Genomic DNA, 21,628 nt, shown 5'->3' with positions numbered 1-21,628 from the left:
CTCGACGAGGACGTCGAGCATATAAGAGTGTAACATCCCACATCGGTTTGAGTTTGACTGTGAGCTCGACGAGGACGTCGAGCATATAAGAGGAGGTGTTTGTAACATCCTACATCGGTTTGATAAAAGAGTGTTTGAGCCTTTATAAGCACAAACAAATAACTGATGTATACCAATTTGCTAGCACTTTTGAGCCAACCTGTGGTGGTTTTTTGGGTCCGGTATGCATCTAGTTGTGGGCTTCTGTTGTTATAAATTGTGACAACCCAGGTCAAATCCCGAGTCTTTTTCCGAAAATCGGGTCAAGTCCTGAATTTCGAATCTGAAAATAAGCCGAAATAAACTAGCCCAACTGCAACAACTTAAGTATACCACAAGCCCACCATAGGCCCCCAAAAGATCATGATTTGTTAGTGTAATTAGTAGTAGTACTTATGCTTATAAACTGAACTAAAGTCTCCACACTTCCCGATGGGGGACTGGGGTGATAAAAATCCCCCCCCACTTAAATTCCTGACGTCCTCGTCAGGCCGAAACGGCTGGCCCATAGGCCCAGATCGAACCTCTCTAGCCATTGTAGGATAATACCGGCTGGCTTCATGTCCCCGCCTCCGGATCTCTGTCCATTACAGGATAATACCACCAGCTTTCGTGTTCCCACCTCCGGCAACTTGATGAATCAAGCTTTCGAGACCTCGTTCTGATACCATATGTGACAATCCGGGTCAAATCCCGAGTCTTTTTTCGAAAATCGGGTCAAGTCCCGAATTCCGAATCCGAAAATAAGCCGAAATAAACTGGCTCAACTGCAGCAATTTGGGCAAACCATAAGCCCACCACAGGCCCCCAAAAGATCATGATTTGTTTGTACAATTAGTAGCAGTACTTATGCTTATAAACTGAACTAAAGTCTCCACACTTCCCAATGTGGGACTGGGGTGTTACATCGGCGGAGGTGGTGGTGGTGGCCGGTGGTGGTGGTGGTGGCTAGCGGTGGTTGAAGGTGATAAGTAGTTGTATTAGAAGATGGTGAAATATTAAAATATTAAATGAATGGTGAGAGATGAATATAATGTATTTAAATAAATGGCTTAGATTAGATCTCATATCTCACCATAAGAAACCCTATATATATGTATGTATGTATGTATGTATGTATGTATGTATGTATGTATGTATGTGTATATATATATATATATATACCGTTTCGGGTTATAAACAGATCGGATCATCCTAAATCCATATTCAATCCATATTTATCGGATATTTTTAATCTGATTTTTTTGAGTTGTCTCTGCTAAAAACCTCGGATATTAATTTTTATAAACAAATTAAGAATAAATTAATTTTTTTGATAATATGATTCCAAATATCATTATTATATATTTAAAAACATTATCATTGGCACCCTTCTAAAATTGACTTTTCCAAATAATATCCAAAATATAACGTTTGCCTGACGGGAGGTTGACGGTAGGAGTACTGTTTTGTATGACATAATAGTAGAATGGTACCATTCGAAAGCCAAAACAATTTTGTGTACCATTTGGAAAAGCCAATTCTAAAGGATATCATTGAGAATTTCCCTCCAGAATATTCTAGATAGTTAAAATATTTATCCAAAGTTTAGATTATTACTCCCTCCGTTTGCTATTAATTGACGTTCTAGGATTTGAATGTTGTTATCATATAATTGACATTATCACACATTAATAAATGATTGTGTTTACTTAAAATACCCTCTTTATTTTTCTCTTTCTTCATTTTACACCATCCAACCAAGGAGAGAAATGGAATCTATTATATCTATAATAGACCAACGTGTCACATTTTATTCATCATGTAAATTTCTTTTTTAACCCCCTCTTTCATTAATACATATAATCAATAACTTGTAATTAATACATCTTCCATTAATACATATAATTAACAATTTGCAATTAATACGCATAATTATATCTAAAACTTCAATGAGTTACAACCGATATACTTATATGTAGGCATATGTATTTATAAGTTTGCTTAAAAATATTTGGTAAAAATTCAAAATACCCAATTTTTTACAACGTTTAACAAGAAAACGCTAATTAAAGTCTTGGGTGAATGCTAGGTCAAAATACCCAATTTCAAAGAGCATTTGACCTAAATATTAAAATTTAATAAGAAGATCCTTAAATACCTACAAGATACTTAACTATCGAAGGAGTATCATGATAATACACGACAGCCAGTTGACAATCAATGTGATACTCCACTTATAAAGGAGTATCAGTATGATACTTTGCTCGTATTGTTTTAAGGACATCAATTTCTAATTCATATTAATGGTTAGTGCACCACTCCACAACAAGATTCCAAACCTAACACAACAATAAACTACTATCGACTACATTATTGAACAGCGACAAGAATAGCAACATCTATCCGCGCCTATGAGAAGATACCCGTGTGTCAACAATATTTAACCAAAATATGAATATTTAGTAAAGAGGGTCTTAAATGTTCACAAAATATTTGATTGTAAGAGGTTTATCTTGGTGATACTTCCAACAATCCAACAATCCAACTAATTGAGTATCATAGTGATACTCCAATGACAGAGGAGTATCAGTGTGACATTCCATTCGAGGTGGAGCAACTTATATATTTATAAAATTTTAATTAAATTCTTGGGTGAATGCCCCGCTAAAATACCCAATTTTCAACAATAATTGATCAAAATATGAATATTTAGTAAGATGGGGTCCTCAACACCCAGCAAACCCGTGTCTCAACAATATTTAACCAAAATACTTATATTCGGTAAGGAAGACTTTAAATACCCAAAAAAATAATTGACTATAAGAGGATTAACATGACGATATGTCATAACCAGTTGAGTATCAAGATGATACTCCACGGGTAGAGGAGTATCAGTGTATTTCCTATGGGAGTGGAACAATATATTTATAAACTTAATTAAATTCCTGGAAAAAATTCCTGGCTGAAATAGCCAATGTTCAACAATATTTAATCAAAATATGAATATTCAATTAAAATTGGCCTTACTACCCACATGATACTCCAATATCAGACGAGTAGTAGGATGATACGTCACAACCAGTTGAATATCAAGGTGATACTGCACTGGTAGAGGAATATCATTGTGATACTTTGCTAATGAGGGCCCTAAATATCAACAAAAAATTTAATATAAGAGGATTATCATGATGATATGTCATAATCAGATACGTATCAGGGTGATACTCCATGGGTAGAGGAGTATCAGTGTTACACTCCACTGCGAGTGGAACAATATATTTATAAGTTTAATTAAAATCTTGGGCGATTATCTGCCGGAATAGCCAATTTTGAATAACATATAATCAAATATGAATATTCAGTTAGAACGGGCCTTAACTACCCACAAGATAGTGTTGATTCAGGAAGATACGTCACAACCAGTTGAATATCAGGATTGACCTTCACGAGTATAGTAATATCATTGTGATATTTTGGTTACATTATTTTAAGGACAACTATTTTTAGCTCACATTTACGGTTAGTGCACGCTTTAAAAATCAAAGATATATTTACACCGCACTAAACAACAAGCAGGGACGTATCCAGGCTGGGGGCAGTGGGGGTACTTGCCCCCAGTAGGATCTATAGAACTTATTAGTTGGTGCTAGAAATATGTAACTGTTGATATCTTGCCCCCATGGTTGGTGCATGTGACTATGACTGGCTGATCTAGAGTTCAATTCCTTCCTCGCTCTCCGTCCCTGACAACAAGAATCCAAAATTCAAACTCTCTATTATTGACAATGTTTATTATTGACATTGTAAGACAATAACAAGAATAGCAATATCCATACACACATACGAGAACATGCCCGTGCCTCGCATGAGCTACAGTGTTAGTTATGTACAATTATAAATGCATTTGAAGAGCAATAACTTGATTTCTTAATAACTGTGCATGAATCCTAAATGACAGACGGAGGGAGTATATTTTAAGAGACGGTAAACTATTGGTTATTTGTATTCTGAAGTTTCTTTTAGGGATATGGTGTGATAACTCTGAATTTGGGAGCATCAAATCGTGTCCATCGTTCAATCGGCCCAAACCCAAAACCATATAGATCGAGGATATCCCAAAACGAAAAGAGCCATCCTTAGGATGATAAACTTCATTTAAAAAGTAGCTTGTAACTACTCTCTAAGAGCATCTCCAACCTTACAAAACCCTTAGGTAAAAAATGAGTTGGCATACCATATATAAAAAAAATATAGCCAATCTATTGAAAAAAGCACACTCCAACCACATGAAACTGTTGTCTATAATTTTAGTCAACCTTCTATGGATGACTATATTTGTCGAACCTCTACAGGTCTGTAAGAAATCTGTAGGAAGATTGAACTGATATATTCTATTTTAACAAACTAAAATATTAATAACATACTGTTTTTAAATTATAGCCAATCAATATAGTCAATACCATCGAAGCAAAATGTCTTACAGGTTCAGCAAATTTTACATAATGTCTTACATGTCTAATTTAGCCAACGATTATAACCAACGCAGTTGGAGATGCTCTAATAAATTATTTCTTTGTCAGGCTCCATCATATATAATTATAATAATTGGTTTAAATCACGAAATTCTGAATTGTAACTTAAATCTAAAAGGAGCAAGTTCTCACTAGATATAAAAGGGTCACCAAATTATGAGGAGAATATTATCCTCATGCTCGACTCATAATGGTGTTTACTGCATTATTGTTGACGCCCAAACACCGGTTACATGACTTGAACCATGTCGTGCCGGAGATTTGTTTTAGTTCAAAATTAATTCAGCAGCTAAAGATATTGCCGAAAAGCAACCGTAAATTGATTAAAAATCAAACATACAGAAAGACACATGACCAAGGATATGTATCCATGGACGCTCCTTATTACTGATCGACGTACAATTGAAGTAAAACACAAAAATACATGAAATACGTACTTTAAGTCACTATAAATCGATTTTAATTGGAACGTGATCGAACAATCAACGAAATCCCCAATCGTTATTATAAGTAATACTCAGTAGATCTGTAACTCAAATCCTCTCACAACACACACATATATATGGACTCGTCATATAGCTAGGGACATGTAGATCTTCGGTCCATTATATACACGTAGAGGCCTTAAGTCACCCTGCAATAAACAAAAGGCAGAAGGAAAGGAATTAGAGCCTGATAATGATCCAGAACAATCGATTATAAATAATACAATTTTGTTGGACGGTAAAAAGTAAAAAAAACTCATTAAGAAACGCTCATAATATGCTGCATTATACGTATATTAAAAGGAAATTGAGGAAGCTAGCATTTACTTGCTGCAGTCAGTGTTGGGGCTAATGGGGTAAGGGATCTTAACACCGCACTTCCCGGGGAGGGCAGCGGCGTAGCCATAGTTGATCCCTTTGACGGCACCAGCAATGGTCTTGAGGCAAGCGCAGGCCTGTTTGCGGTCACCAGGTGTTCTGGCTAAGCTGTTGAGCCCCCTCACTCCGTTGCAGCAGCCCGCAACCGGCTTCCCACCGGTCTTGAGGTACCCCAAGCACTGTCCCACCGAGCTTGTCACCTGTCCACACGTTATTCCCTCGACTGCAGGATGATGAATCACCAGTACCATCAACATCAGAGCTGCTGCTGCTACTGCAACCTTTGAAACTCCCATTTTTACCTGTTTTAGCTAGTAGATGAAGTGTATTTGTCTGCGTAATGAGCTCTTGCGAGGTTTCCTTAAATAGGCGAATACAGCGACAGGGAGACGTGGGCACTCTGCAGTGAGTGTGAGTGTGAATTCACACTGACACATGCATGGCAGACAAGATGTACAGTTGGTAGTTGTGGCGAATTTAATTCGGTTGTTGTCTGTATTATCATGCATACAATTACATAAATGCACCGTAATTTTAAAGATAAGTGGGCTAAAAACCTCCTAGTAAATTTTGACAAGTAGCAGCATAATTTTAAAGAAAAGTGGGCTAAGAAGTTCCAACTAAATTGTATTAGGGTTTGGGAAAGTTGGTAAGAATTTCTTTTTGATCCTAATATTAGACGGCTACTCTGTAATTTACTTGCAGTCTAGTTAGAAAGAACTGCGAAATTAGGTCCGTATAGCTGAAAATAGGATCAGGGTTCTAATGGTGTGGTGAGGACATTTGGTCATCCCATACCATTGGAGTTCTCATATATTGCTCAAGGTTTGAATTTAGCATCTAATATTACATTTTTTTTTTCATTCATTCAATTTTTGAAAAATAAAAAACATACATTTCTGAAACTTGGACATTTAAAATTGAATTGATAACTCAGCGGGGAATGAATATATAACATCCCGATCCAGAAAAATATTTGTGATCTTTATAAGTTTTAGCAGACGACTAATATTTTGAACTAATCTATAACGGGTCGTTGGATTCGGTGTGCATCGAGTTTTCAGTTTGGATGTTATAAATAGTATCAGAGTCTAATGAAATTTCACACGAAAAATTGATATTATCAGCAACTTCAAATTTTGGTTCATCGATATGATCAAAAAATCCCAAAGATAATAAAAAAGGATCATATTGAATCAAACTTTTATCGACTTCATAATATAAAATCAGTGTTAGGTTGGTATGGAGTATAATATGAGTTGAAAAAATCGAACGAGTTCATCTGATACGCATTAAAATTCTGAAAAAAATTATAATCTAGATGTCATTCTTGATCATTGTAGAAATTCTGAGCGTTGTTCCAACCAAAATTGTAATCCATATCATTTTGGCACCAATTTGTTGTCGAGTATTTCCAAGAGTATTGTTCGTAGGTATGGACTAATATCAATATCAATTTCAAGTCTTTTGTCTCTTACAATTCAGATTTGTGGAGAATATATCGATGTGTTTGATCTATCAACTAATTAATATAGCAAATAAATAAATTATATAAAATATAAGGGATAAAACACTCCAAGAATTAGAGTTATTCAACAGCTATCATGAATGTCTAATTCGTGTCTCTTGTTTGCTAAAACAATCCTTCTCATATTTATAAAATCCTCTTCCAAGATAGATTATAATGCCTACAATTATCCCCCAAAAGCCACTACCATGGTCAATTAAAGTACAATATAAACTATTAAGAACCAAGGATTTTATGTATCACAATTCTCATATCAATCTCCCGATCTAATACTCAAATTGTGTCCATCATACCATGTACTAGAATTACAACTCCTCTCTTGATTCGTTATAAAATCTAGAGATTCAATTAAAAGTTAGCCATTCTTCTAATTATATAAAGCACTCAATGACAAATTAACAAATCAAAAGAAGACACAATTCAACTAAACAAACATAATAAGCCAAAGAATACTACCTAACTCTTGGATCAAATCTTCGTTTCAAATAAACCAAATCAAACCAAACGTGCTTAGTATATCTCGCTCAGAGCAGGTCTGAGGAGGGTAAAATGTACGCGGACCATGCCCCTACCCTTAAAGTAGAGAGACTGTTTCCGTGAGACCCACCGACTTAGTGCACAATAAATAAAATAGTCTAATTGTGAAAAAATTAGAACCCTTTTAATATATGTATGTTGTATGGTTATTTTTAGAAAATCGATTAGTTAGCAATCTGATAAAGATAGCGTGCTTCAGTTAAAAAGGGTAGTTACTATATTGTCCAATGTTGTTTTTAAAAAAGTGGATTTTTTTTTGTTTGAAAATAAAGATAATAGTTTTAGTTCAAAAGGATAATTGATTATAACAAAAGGTCTATAATCGGTCCATTATTCGGCCTAAGTACTGACCGACCAAATGTTTAATGTTTCAGCTTTAATAGTATGGTATGGATTTATCAAATATATTTCAATATATAAATAAGAAATTTTTGGTAAAATTTAAATAATGGATAAATTGATAAATTTAATAACTAATTAGATATTAATTGGTTAATTTTTAATAAATCAAAAATTGTTAAAGCACCAATCTATATATAATGTATGACTAAAGCCGAAACATTAAAAGTTTGGTCGATCGGTTGGTCGGTACCTGGCCGAATCATGGGCCTAATTATAGTTTGCAGGCTATTGCATGAGCTCGTGGGTTTACCCAGTGCGCACCCGAAGGGTAACGGCTGCGGGTTCCTACGTTAAAAAAAAATTATAATCTTTTTTATATTTTCAAATTAAAAAAAAAACTCATTTTTTTTAAAAATAACATTGGACAATATAGCAACTACCCTTTTAACTGAAATATGTTGTTTTTTTCAGATTCCTAACTAAAAAGTCGATTTTTCAAAAAATAACACATGGAACATACATATAAAAAAGATAATATTATTATATATAATTAATAATATACAACAAATGATATGTTTTAGCTAAATACATTAATGTTATTTTTAAGTAATTCATGTTATCACTTTAAAAGTAATATGATAGATCTATATTATCTATTTATATTATAGTAAACTATATTATTATTATTATTATTATTATTATTATTATTATTATTATTATTATTTTGTTAAAATTAAATAGTAGTAATTTTATTAGTCGATCGAGTTTTAGCAGCCGGTTGGTATAATTCTACGAGTCCCCTTAATATATAATGTATGTTAATAAACTTTTTTGTTATCAATAAAACCAAAACATTTAAATATTTAATCCGTATGATCGATTTGTATTCCAATTAAATTTAAAATATAAACGATAAGATTACAAATTTTATGAATCACCTGTGCACGGCACGCGTTATAAGAGCATCTCCAATGGGGTTGGCTATAATGGTTGGCTAAATTAAATGTGTAGAACGTTATGTAAAATTTGCTGAAGCGATAAGACATTTTGCTTCAATGGTATTGGTTATATTGGTTGATTATAATTTAAAAGTAGTATGTTATTAATATTTTAAATTGTTATAAATAGAATCTATCACTTTGTTATGATAATAAATGATTTTGCATTATTCTTACATATCTGCAGCCGATCGACAAATATAGTCATGATAGAAGGTTGGTTATAATTATAAACAAAAGGTATCTACGGTTGGAGTGTTGTTTTTTGAAGTCATTGGCTATAATTTTTATATGTGATATGCCAACTAAACTTTTAGTTAAGGGTTTCGATGGAAGATCCTCTGAGCTAGTTATAACTTACAAGTAAAAGGTGAAAACAAACCGGCATACACTTTTAATTTTTTTTTTTTATTAATCACAATAAGCGAGAAAAAAGGTGATGTGGCTGCCCCTCTGAAAAACAACAAAAAGAAAATAAATGTCCTGGGCTAGCGAGCTCCCTCCTACTTCGTTTCTACCGACCTGTACCTAACACAATAAATAAGGGGATGGCCTGGTCAAGGGGGTCCAATACATTATTGATAGATTGCCAATTATTTTGTGGTTCATATTCCTTAGTTTTTCTTGCCCAACCCACCGTTCTTTATCAATTAATCAGTGACACCAACGCTCGTCACACCGGGCCAAATTACATGGTTACCTTCGGGATAGGTAATCAATAGTCACGGAGGGGCATAATATATATTCGTCTGTCCCTCTCATTTTTTATCAAATGAGTTAGGCACGGTCGTTAAAAAATATATATAAAATATTTTTCTGATCTCATTTTAGTTGTCACATTTCTATTTTTGTTAGTTAAATTGACTAATTTTTTATCAGAGATTATAAATCATTCTTTCATTATTTTAAAAAATTGAAAATTACATCTTAAAATAGATTAAAAGTTATTTCTCGTGACATATATTTTTTATTTTTTCAATTGATACAATATTAATAAATCTCAGTCAAACTTTGGTCAATTTGACCGGCACAAAAACAAAAGTGACAACTAAAATGGGACGGAGGGAGTAGTGTAAAAGAGAAAGAAAGAAAAGTGGGTGAATTGGTGGAATACATTGATTTTTAATGTGTAAAAAAAGATAATAGAGTAAAAGTAGTGTGAAAAGGAAAAAAATTGGAAAAGTGGTGGGACTTATGACTATAAATACAAAGAAATGGAAGGAACGGAGGGAGTACTTAATTTCTTTGATAGATAATTATTAAAAATTGGTTTTATTATTGAACATTGTTATACGATGGTATCCTGATGTTAATATAAAATAATCCAAAATTTTGTTATGCCAACTTAGAGGAATGAAATTTCATTTATATTTTCAAGTGTTTGTGAAAATGACTAGTAACATAGTTGTATACATATATTACGATTTGATAAATTATTTGTTAAAAATAAAAAAATTATAAAATAAATAAAGTTCAATATAAATATTTTAAATTGTTTTAAAGAAATACAATCAAGAAAGTGAATATATATATTGATGTGTAATTTGTAAATTCTATTGCAGATGTAGATGAGAGATATCAGTTTTACGTTCCTGTCTAAATTTGTATATCAGGATGATCTACATGCACCAAAGATAAAGGAAAATATTATTTTCGGAGCAAGATTTTTATCTTCAGAACAACTTCAATTCTCTCTCTCCCCTTTGCATTCACATAAATCATACAATTTCAGTACAAATTTCTACAAATTGCTCTGGAAATTAAAAAACTGCTCTACTCTGGATATAACATTTTCCAAAGTAAATAAGGAGGGATACAAGTTCGAAATAAAAAAGTCTACGATGATATAAATCCTTGTTGAAGACGATTAAGAGCTTGTTTGACTGGGTTTAAAACCCGGATTTTAAGTTATCTCTTACTTTAATCTGTAAAATATTGTTTGTGTAACTTTTATATTTGAGAACTTATTAAATTTCATAAATTTTTAAATAATAATATTAATGCTTTATTCATAAATACCCAACACTAAAACAATTTTTACAGAAATATTATCATTTTTTAGAACAAATTGCAAAAATACTATCTTTCAAAAATTATTTGCAACCATCTCTGCAACTGCTAGCAACCTTATATGCAACCACAAATACAACTTTGAAAATTTTGTTGAAAATTATATTTTATTTTTTTTGAAATAACCGTACTTGCATTACTCAATTAAATCAGAATCAAGTACATGGCTTAAGAAAACAGGAGTGACATGCCACTCTTACATTTATTTGCATAATAAGTTACAAGTGGTTGCAAATCGTTAAAATGATTGCTCTGCGGGGCAAATACTACTAATATTGTAAAAGCAACTATATAATAACTAAAAGCAACCACAAAATCAACTAAAAACAAAAGTAATTTGCTAAGAAGATGATACATCATAAGTTAATAACCAACCAACATCCTCTACTACAACACGAAATGGCTCAACATCAGCATCCTCTTCTTCATCACACTCGTCGTCAATCTGGCAAATACTGGAAGCAGAGTGATAGGAATGCAGGAGATTAGAACAACTATAATTGATGGTTGCTTGATGATTTGTGGACGACGACAATTGAGGCACAACAACGCTGTGTCTAGAAAAAGTTAGCGATTATAAAGCAGCAGCCATGTTTTCCGGCTGAGAGAGAAATGAAGAGAGTGAGAAAAGAGGCCGGCGGAGCTATTCGACGAAAGATGATGATAAACCCTCGCTTTTTGGCTGTGAATACAAGTACCGTATTTTTGCAGGTAGTTATGCCAAATACCCATATTATGCTACCCATGAGTGGTATATAAATGCAGTTCTTGTAATCTATTCTCCGAAATTCCAATCGAAAAATGGATTTTTCGCCACCTAACTTATTATATATTTAGAAACTTACCACTAAATTATAGGTTTTTTTCTTTTTGTCAATAATGTCAGGTTTGGATTATCTTTTGTCACTAACGTTAGGTTCGGATTTGATTATTAACACTATGTTATTTTTTTTTAACATTATTATAATATAGTGGTAGTCTGTAATATTATGGTGATCTAATAAGTGTCTATATCTTTATATGTAGTACTCCATGTGTCCTAGGTAATTTATCTTGGAGGGCGAGAATTTGACACACATTTTAAGACTCCAAAAATTTTTAGTTTCATAAATTACTCTAAATTTTTTTTCTAAATAAAAAATTGACATTTGAATTTTTATATACAAAAAGAAAATCTCAAAATTAAGTCATATAACTATATTTAATAAGAAGTGAGAACCTCAAAATACATGTCAAGCAGTGGGAAGGATATATAAATAAATGAGATTGACGGAGGAAGTAATAATAACACAAATGAATGATAAAATTAGGAGGAATTATAATTAGAATTCTAAAAAATCATTAAATAATTAATCTGAAATGACTTCAAACAATCTATCGTCTACAATCAATTCTCAAGTAAAATTGAATCAAGTTATATTATATTTTTGTGGAGTCCAACCTCCAATTCGTCCTTATTTTTGTACAGTAGTATAAATGATTGCAGATGACATCTAACCTTGATTTTTTTTGAAACAAATATACAATATAGATAATAGACAATCATAATTTTTATTCAGAAAAATAAAATAAAATAATATATAAAACTAAATCTTTTAGAAGTTTTAAAATGCGTGTCAAACCCTCCTTCAAAGTAAACTACCTAGGAGACGTATAGAGTATTATATATAAAAATATAAATATATATCATATCACCATAATATTGCAGACTACCACTATGTTGTTTTACTAATGCTAAAAACATAACATATTGATAATCAAATCCAAACCTAACGTTAGCCTAACGTCGTTAGGGACAAAAAAAATACATACCTAACATTATTACATTAGTGACATAAAGAAGAAAAAAAAAATATAGTGTATTGGTAAGTTTTGATTTTGTTTATCACTAGCACTAATTTATGGTTCTAATTCTGACTTATTTTCCTACTTTAAATCAGTTTTAGACTTATTAAATAAACAAACATTTTTCATATTAACGTTAAAAACAGAAGTTCGTGACTTGAAACCTTCAAACAGGCTCTAGAGCACAGGAAAATCAAGAACTTGTACGAATGCATCCTTCATCAGAAGCAGTGTAATAACACAGGGAGGCACCAGAGAAAATTGCGCATATAGAACGATTCTTACCCTTTCACTGTCTATACATATGTACATTAGGAAGCAGTAAAGTGCAAGTAAAACGAAAAAATATTTAGGATATTTGTAGATAAGCATTGTCTCATATGGCATATTTTGACATGCTGAAGTTTCCTGAGATTTTTCCAACAGGCGACTTCAAATTCGATACAGTGAACATGGGTTGCCGCTGGATGGTTTCAGCACTGTGGTCAGAAACTCTTTCGAGTTCAACACAAATCAGCTAATTCTGGATCTTTGTGTCAACTGGATTGGTTAAATGCATCTTCTTCTTTGTTCATAGCAATGTGGAAGCTTTCAGGCTTCTATGCCAACTGAACTGAACTAATATTTATGAACTAAATCACATAAGGTAAATCGCAATGCTATTAGACACTTTCAGAATAAAGGGGAGAAAACATTGCTATGACAGCGAGATGTGCCTTCTTTCTAATAAGGTTATGTAAGACGGTATTGCTATACCCTATTTATTTGCTAAATCAGTGTCTCCATTAGCACAGTTTCCATTCAAGAACCTCCACAGTTTGCTAATCATCAGAATTCAGGTTGTAATCACAACAAGCTCCTAAAATATACATCCTCTAATCCAGAGGCCCATATGGCTAGTAACAGAAAGGAGCTTTTCGAAATTACCCGCTCATCTGTGGGCTCCTAGTCTTTTTTGCAGCAAAGAGTTGCCGAAGAAAAGCGAATTTCCCCCTACTGCGTGCAGACAACGCACTTACAGTACCGTTACTTGTTGTCTCTGCTGACTCGACAGTGTCAGGTTCTAACAGTGATGGCGAGGGTGGAGGCAGTGTGAAGAGGAACGCATTGAGCATGCGAATAATCTGGTTGAAGCTAGGTCGCATATTCGGGTCCTCAACCCAACAAGACTGCACAATGAATGCAAGTTCAGGGGATATATCCTCTGGAAGACTGGGCCTCTCTTGCTGCATTTTCGAGGATACAGATGCAATTTTAGCAAGTAGGATCATATAATGCAGATATGTTAAGTATAGAAAGCAGAAGATCACATACAGATTACTAATTTAAAGGACAGTCACACGACTAAATTTAGGTCCGATCCTCAAGCTCAACATAAGTTAACGCATCTAAAAGTTTGCTATAAAAGGTAATACATTTTGTATCTGCAATCTATATATCCTTGCCTAGGAAAATCCAGTCCTGGCTTATTGATTTGGCTCAACTGCCTCAATTCTATAGAGTATTATTTATTTTCCTTGGTGGATCTGCCTTGTCGATTCAGCTCAACTGCCTCAATTGTATACAATACTTGAAGAATATAATTTATTTTTCTTGGTGCATATTTATAAGTCAAATATTTGACACTTATGCTTTACATTTTGTGCCATGCACTCACATCTAAATTCGATTGTGCACAATAAACCTTTCATAAATAAATTCACCAATATGTTAACTTACAATGAAGTATTTTTTTTGTTTTCCAATTATCTTAAGGTCAACTTTTGTTCATTATGCACTCTAAGTTTGAGGGTACTGTATATCAAGTTTAATATATAGCTTGCAAGTTCTAAAATGGATGTAATAGCTTTTGTACATACTGAAAAAAAAATTGGAAACCGTCAAGTACAACTAGTACTTTAACCAGCATCTTATATATACTGACTAGCTTTAAATGTAAAAATAAGAAAGTTTAGTTCAACGCTGCTAGAGGTCTCTACACTGCTGAGATCTGCCTAGACAACAAAAAAAAAATCAATGATGTTCCTGACAAACTTTTGCTGTCAATCCTTTCTGTTTTTTCCGTGCACAGCTATTTATACAACGGCATATCCCATTTAAGCATTATATAATATGTCCACTGCAGATTGTAACCGATAAATTATACTGTTGGGTAAGATAATTATAAGATATAGAAGAGCAAAAAGGAACAGCTACAAATGACATTGTGGCCTTTGCTGATAGGTGTAATATGTTTGTACCTGGCACAACACTTTACAATACAAAGAAAGCAGAGAACACAACTGGTTACTTGTAAACCCGCATATTTTATACACGACAGGGAACTTTTGTGTTTGTTTTTTCATTTTGAGTACACGACACAGAAAAATAGACGGCCGTCATTTAGTGTCGTATTTGGGTTTACCCTTTGGTTACACGGCATTACATGTAAGTACACGACATAAATAAATTGATATATAAATAATAAAATTTAGTACAGATATATGTATATTTATTTGTATAAATATACATAATTTTATAATATATATGATGTATATTTGTAAGAATATATCTTAAATATAATATAACATTTTTCATAAGATATAATTTTATATTTATATTTATTTTTGTATGGTGTCCAATGATAACGCGACACAAAATGTACCCCACACAAGGGTATACGAACACGAAAGTACACGACAAGGACGAATTGCCTGGTCTAGTTACTGGCCGGGAGTTCAGTGAGGCGTTAATTTTAGCTGTGCACATACAGCAGGCTTGTACATATGAATAGTATGATACAATGTTTAAAAACTGAATTCCTAAAACATGCTCGTTTTTGATAACATTATCATAGACAGCTACTAGTACCTTAAATGCAGCAGCATAGGCAGCTTGTAAATTGGACATGCCTTCAAATGGCATGCGGTTAGTCAGTAGCTCCCACAAGACAATACCAAAACTGTATACATCAACTTTGTTATTGTAATGCTTCTTTTCCCCCTGACGCAATGTCACAGTGCTGTACAACTGCAAAGTTACAAATGTAATATATTTACGAATAATTATAGCAGTAGGATATGCCAGCATCATATGCAAACTAATGGCGATTAAAAATGCTACTCCCTCCGTCCCCCTGAATTGTATACATTGGGGGACGGGGACGCGGCACGGACTTTAATGCTCCTGTAAAGTGTAGTTGTGTAATTTATTTTTAAAATTTTCTTTTTCTGAATTAAAGTTTGGATGTTATATTTTTATTCAGAAAAAGAAAATCTCAAAAATACGTTACGGAACTATATTTTATAAGAGCATTGAAATGCGTGTCGAGCAGTTGAAAAGAAACGTATACAATTAAATGGGACAGAGGGAGTATAAGATAACAATGTGAAAGTACAAGTTCACAACTAACAGCCCAGTAGCTTCACAATAAGAACTTAACATAGTTGCTACAACTTTTTATATAACTTCTAAAAGTAACGAGAACAAGATTCTTTGTTTGCTCGAAGCAACAATGGATCAGCAGACTCGATATCTTACTTGATATTACTTTAAGTATACCTATCTAAGAATTACAGCACCAGTTTACTTGACTGAATGATGCTACGTGCAACCTTTGCATATGTAAATTAGTTTTCAGAAGGTATGCAGCGGACCTCCTCAAAACCTGCTGCTATTATATATCATTAGAAATCTATAATAGGTTGAAGATCACCATGTATATATAGCACATATCACAGGCCCTGGAACACCGAGACCTCTGCTAAATGTATGCTACCCTGCTGTAATTATGTTCTCCGACTTATCTTTAAATTATATCTGGAGTACCGAGTTTACAATGTCTTGGTACAACTGTCTTTGCTAGTTGTGAATTGTGACATTTGACCATGTTGTCTTTTCTTTGACAAATAAACACAGAGTTATCTTTTGCACAGTTGTAAGTGATACAAACTGTCCAAGAGATTAACTCTAAGTGTAAACTTCGAATAAATAATTAAGCATATATACACACATATATATGCTGGTTTCCTGTAAATCAAAGAAAGTGGTGAGTAATTAGTTGATACATGATGAAGAATAAAAGATTTGTGCTTGGGTCCCCCAAAACATGATTATAATTCTTCACTATAAAACCATTAGTTATTTACTACTGCCAATGCAAATGTCACAACATTAGCTGAAAAAGTGATAACATATGAAAGGATAAACTTCAAAAATTCTGAAAGTAATTAGTATTGTATTTATTTTAAACTAAATGACTCCAAACAAATAAAAGTGAATTTCACAGACTAGACTATCAGAAGCTAAATTACAAAACAAGCAAGCTAAATACATAAGTGATAAGTGCGTCTATACATATATATATATATATATATATATATATATATATATATATATATATATATATATATACTGTATATATTATATATATAGACAACTTATGATCAACAGTGTCCAAACGGTTGACCACTTATTTTTTAGGGTAGAATGGTAGCTAATAAGCAATCACGTGTAGCTACAGCTAGTAGCTCTAAGGCCTGAAATAGGCCAAACCCATATAATTACGTAAAGACATAGGCTGCCTGTTGGGCTAAAACCCATGTCAAATTTACTAAATACAGTTAAACATATATTCTGAACTCCATTCATCACTGAAAGGTTAAACTGCACCGTTATCAATACAACCAAATGTGCAATACCCGATTAGTAATTCATTTCACGTTTAAAACTTTTAATCCATGCAGGTAATCATAACTCACAAGAACATGTGAGATAATGCCACCAAATTATTCTTTGGAAAAAGTGAATACCTGAGGAAATTTGATCAAGGAGTTGATGCATATATACATCAGTACAAGTGACAATGAAATACGTTTTTGATTCTACAATTTTATATATATTATTCATTAAAACACCATTCAAATTGAAAAATGCCGATTTCTAAGTTCTACAAAATTTTGGATTCTTGGACATGGATCCGAAATTGGACATGTAAATCTAAAATAAGCGCGTTTCAAAAAAAATCTAAAATAAGCTAAATAACAAATATTAATCTTATTCATTGTACATATAAAAAATAGTATCTACTACCAATTATTCTTATACACTTAATATATATTTATGTGTGCGTAAAAGACTCAAAATCAAAGCATAAATCAAAGGGATAATAATAAATAAGACTTTCATGGCCTGATCTCTTTTATATGAACTAGATAGGTGCAAGGTGAAGTGTTTGGTCATAATGGAAGGATTCGATCTAAATCCCAAACCATTTCATGCCTGGTCCCCACATTTATGAGGACAAAATCGGGATTCCGAGTTACAGTGATGATTCAGCATCTACATTTTACATGTGAAATAGTTGAATGCACTTGCTGACTCTGAATAAACACAATGTACATTGGGATGTATTAATTGCAAAAGTTTCACTCCCCATAGGATAGGATGACTGAACCGAGACTTCTGCTAAGATGACTCAAACTTAAAAGAACCAGTACCCTAGGATTTCTTAGCAACGCACCCTATAACAATGAAGCTGTTCGCCAGGGCTTTAAGCCCCCGGGCTTAAAGCCATTTTCGACTTTAAGCTGAAATATGTCTGTGTGTATTAAGTCAGAAACTAACTTAAAGTCAGAAGTTGGTAGGATGCACTTTTTCGAAAAAAATAAATTTATGATCTTATTAATAAAAGCCAATTTCATCACTCAAATAAATAACCTATAAAATTTATATTTACTATTACATTTTAAATACTCAGATTAAAATAAATAACCTAATTACTGCAAAGAGTGGGATAAAAATTTATTTGGTCGACATAGAGGCTGATTGTCTCGGCTTAAAGTTGTTTCTGATTTTAAGCTGAAAATTGTCTCTTTGTGTAATAAGCCCGAAACTGACTTAAACTCAGAAATAAACTAGAAACTGACTTAGTGAGATATAATCTAGAAGCTGACTTAAAGCCAGAAGTTAGTTTGAGGTACTTTTTTTAGTGGCTTAATTTTTTAAAGTCATTAATAAGTCAAAATTACCCAAACACACATTTTAAACTCCCGGCTTATCAATTTAAGTCATAAGTCACAATTTTATGCTCAGCCAAATGGGCTCATAGATATGCAGTAAAATTGTCTAAAATAATATATAAAAAAAAAAGAAACTAGAGCAGTAAACTAGAAAAGGATAGCTGTCAGCCTGTCACCTGTTGTTAAAGCACTCCTATCTACAGTACCGGTCATGATTCCTAACTACAGCAGGTCATGATTCCTAACTACAGCACCAGACTTTACAACACAAATCTAATTTCAATGTTTATTTCAGCAACTAAAAAAATTATATACAGATAAAAAGGCTCCACAAGCTTATATTAAAGATAGCACAAACCTCTGGCGCCATCCAACGATAGGTCCCAGTTTCTGCCGTCATCATCTCTGTCACAGTTTCTTCCCTCGCCAGACCAAAATCTGCAAGCTTTACTGATTTCTGATTGGCCGTAAGCAACAAATTATCTGCATAAAGATTTCAAATATGTGCCCTAGTATTAAAGAGTATAGTATAGGTCAAATTTAACAACTTAACATATATGTATGTTGGATATTATGGATCACATGGTGTGCTTCACTAAACTCATTACTTGTTCATATATAATCAGCTTGTTAAATAACTTTTCCTCCACTTAGTTCTACAGTTGAAAGTATGTTTCTAACAAATTAACCATATTTGATGTGCATTTTCTACATATACTCCTCATATTTAAAACAAATACTACATTAGATACATACTTCTTTATATAACTGTAATTAAAACTATTATGTTATGCATCAAATACTGCATTAGACTCATTCATATATAATTAACTGATTGATAGACAACTGAATAACCCATGGAGAAAAAAGTTTACAGCTTTTATTGTACAATCTAAAGATAACCATATTTCAGATATACTCCGTCACGATATAAAATAATAATACAAAGAACTGACTAGCTATCCAGTACCTGGTTTTAGATCTCTGTGTATGATTCCATTAGCATGTAGACAATCTAAGGCTCTAGCAATGTCAACAGAGAAACTCAAAGCCATATGAAGATCAAGCTGATTTGGACGAATGCTGAGCAAATACTTCCGGAGTGACATTCCTGGTAGGAGCTCTGTTACTATCACCATTAAAGGATCCTTACAAGCTCCAATGAACTGCAGTGACAAAATCAATATTATGCTTAAATAGTTTAAAAAACAATGTATGAATACCCTTTATAAAAGAAACTAAGATTTAGATGCAAATTGCAATGCAGAGCCCTGCTAAATGGTACGGTGAACGATATGATATGCACAGAAAGCTCTTAATCAGATATATAGTGCAGAACAGAAAGAAACAGAAAGTGAAAATAAAACAACCGCTAACAGATAGCTAAACAACTGACCTTTACAAGATTGTCATGTTTTACTCTTGACATCATATTAACTTCCCTAGCAAAACGACTTTCAAGCGCATCTTTCTCTTCTGGGTTGCTACCCCGGTTGAGAACTTTGATCGCAACAATTTGATCTCCATACCTGAAAATATAATCTTAAGAGGCCTACTTAGTTACAGCAATATATGTGCACCTCAGTAGAAGCAGTGGAATTTTATAATACAAGTATAAGAAAGTTCTAATCAAATGTAGCTACATAACTCGTGCCACATATATACTTGCAACAGAATCCGGTGATGCATATATGAACATAATGGATACACCGGAAAGACAAGCTGAGTCCAACAGTATCTAATATTCACAAACATAATTCCCTTACATAAAAATATATCAGAAGGGAAGTTTGTTTCTTTTTTCTTTCTTTAAATTCTTAAAATTACAAAAAACAAAACTCTATAAAAAAAAAATATACAGCTCACAGACAAAAGAAATACATAACATTGAGGCCTCGAAATCAATCAGCATACACTCACCTTCCTTCATAAACTTTTCCATGAGCTCCCTGCCCAATTTTTGACCCTATAAACAACAATTTAGGGTCAACCAACACTCTCTCATCAATAACCGAACATGATCCCATGATGGATCCATTGGATTTAGAGCTGTGTTGTTCACCGGACTTCCTCGAATCACTATCCCCCTCTTCTCCTCTACTACCTGTTCCTATATTCTTCTTCTCAATACAATTCATGTTCCCCTCTTCAAATCAACCCCAAATGCCTCATCTTTGAATCAGAAAACAATACTAATCCAACCCCACTTGAATTATTCAACAAAACAATACAAGGTTTCCCAATTTGCATAAAAGTCAAAACAATACTTACAATCTCAATTTGGCAACTAGCTTCTCAAATAAGCAAACACAAAAGACTAAAATTCTGACAATACTCCCCACCACTCATATACCCGATATTTACCAATAAAGTAAACTTCTTTTTTACTGTATGCAAAATTCAAAACTTCAAGTTGAAGACTGCCTTGTTTACCGTGCAAATGAAACAAAAGGTAAAGCAAAACCCTAAAACTAATAAAGGGTACAGATAAAACTTACAGCAGCAGCTACTAGTTGAATAAAAATCAAACCTTTAAAATATATTTGGAAAAAGGAAAAAAGGGCAGGCTTCAGATGTTTAAATAAACAAGTTGGGTGGCTGAAACTGTGACCGGAGAAAGATATTCCGGCGAGTTAATGTTAATCTGTTAGGTTGAATAGAGGGGACCAAAGGGTTAAAGAAAAGAAGAAGAGTGTACATGTAATAACATAATCAAAGAAAAGGATTAAGTGGTAACTAAGAGGATGTTGATGGGAGAGGACTAATTGGAATTAGGCACGTGGAGAGCACATACATGGGAGGGAGGCTTTTTCAAATTTATTAAAATGAATTAAGTAAAGTGGTGTCAGTGCGATTTCGACATTCTTGCTCTCAACTTGTGTCTTCCTTCGCA

The 21,628-nt window shown here is 33.1% G+C and overlaps 2 protein-coding genes across 2 annotated transcripts; both read right to left on the bottom strand.

Moving 5' to 3' along the window:
* Positions 1-4,851: 4,851 nt before the first annotated feature.
* On the bottom strand, positions 4,852-5,818 carry LOC108193560 (non-specific lipid-transfer protein). The gene is made up of 2 exons (XM_017360269.2): positions 5,366-5,818; positions 4,852-5,187 (listed from the first exon to the last, which is right to left on the bottom strand). Exons 1-2 carry the CDS (start codon positions 5,710-5,712, stop codon positions 5,178-5,180), a joined length of 357 nt encoding a protein of 118 aa, XP_017215758.1. The 5' UTR covers positions 5,713-5,818; the 3' UTR covers positions 4,852-5,177.
* Positions 5,819-12,983: 7,165 nt separating this feature from the next.
* Positions 12,984-21,469, bottom strand: LOC108196600 (serine/threonine-protein kinase STY13). The gene is made up of 6 exons (XM_017363952.2): positions 20,656-21,469; positions 20,132-20,264; positions 19,706-19,901; positions 19,094-19,218; positions 15,587-15,745; positions 12,984-13,962 (listed from the first exon to the last, which is right to left on the bottom strand). Exons 1-6 carry the CDS (start codon positions 20,871-20,873, stop codon positions 13,660-13,662), a joined length of 1,134 nt encoding a protein of 377 aa, XP_017219441.1. The 5' UTR covers positions 20,874-21,469; the 3' UTR covers positions 12,984-13,659.
* Between the last annotated feature and the right edge of the window lie 159 nt (positions 21,470-21,628).

This window comes from Daucus carota, chromosome 7 (genome assembly GCF_001625215.2).
Source record: "Daucus carota subsp. sativus chromosome 7, DH1 v3.0, whole genome shotgun sequence".
Taxonomy (NCBI): Eukaryota; Viridiplantae; Streptophyta; class Magnoliopsida; order Apiales; family Apiaceae; genus Daucus; species Daucus carota.
The sequence above is the reverse complement of the archived record's forward strand: the minus strand, read 5'-3'. Positions and strand labels throughout refer to the sequence as shown.

Excerpts from the sequence above, each read along its gene's own strand:
- LOC108193560 (XM_017360269.2), bottom strand. The coding sequence starts at position 5,712 with ATGGGAGTTTCAAAGGTTGCAGTAGCAGCAGCAGCTCTGATGTTGATG.
- LOC108196600 (XM_017363952.2), bottom strand. The coding sequence starts at position 20,873 with ATGAATTGTATTGAGAAGAAGAATATAGGAACAGGTAGTAGAGGAGAA. Across the intron at positions 15,746-19,093 it reads ATCGTTGGATGGCGCCAGAG|TTGTACAGCACTGTGACATT; the intron begins GTTTGTGCTATC and ends GTAACTTTGCAG. Across the intron at positions 13,963-15,586 it reads CCTATGCTGCTGCATTTAAG|CAAGAGAGGCCCAGTCTTCC; the intron begins GTACTAGTAGCT and ends TCGAAAATGCAG.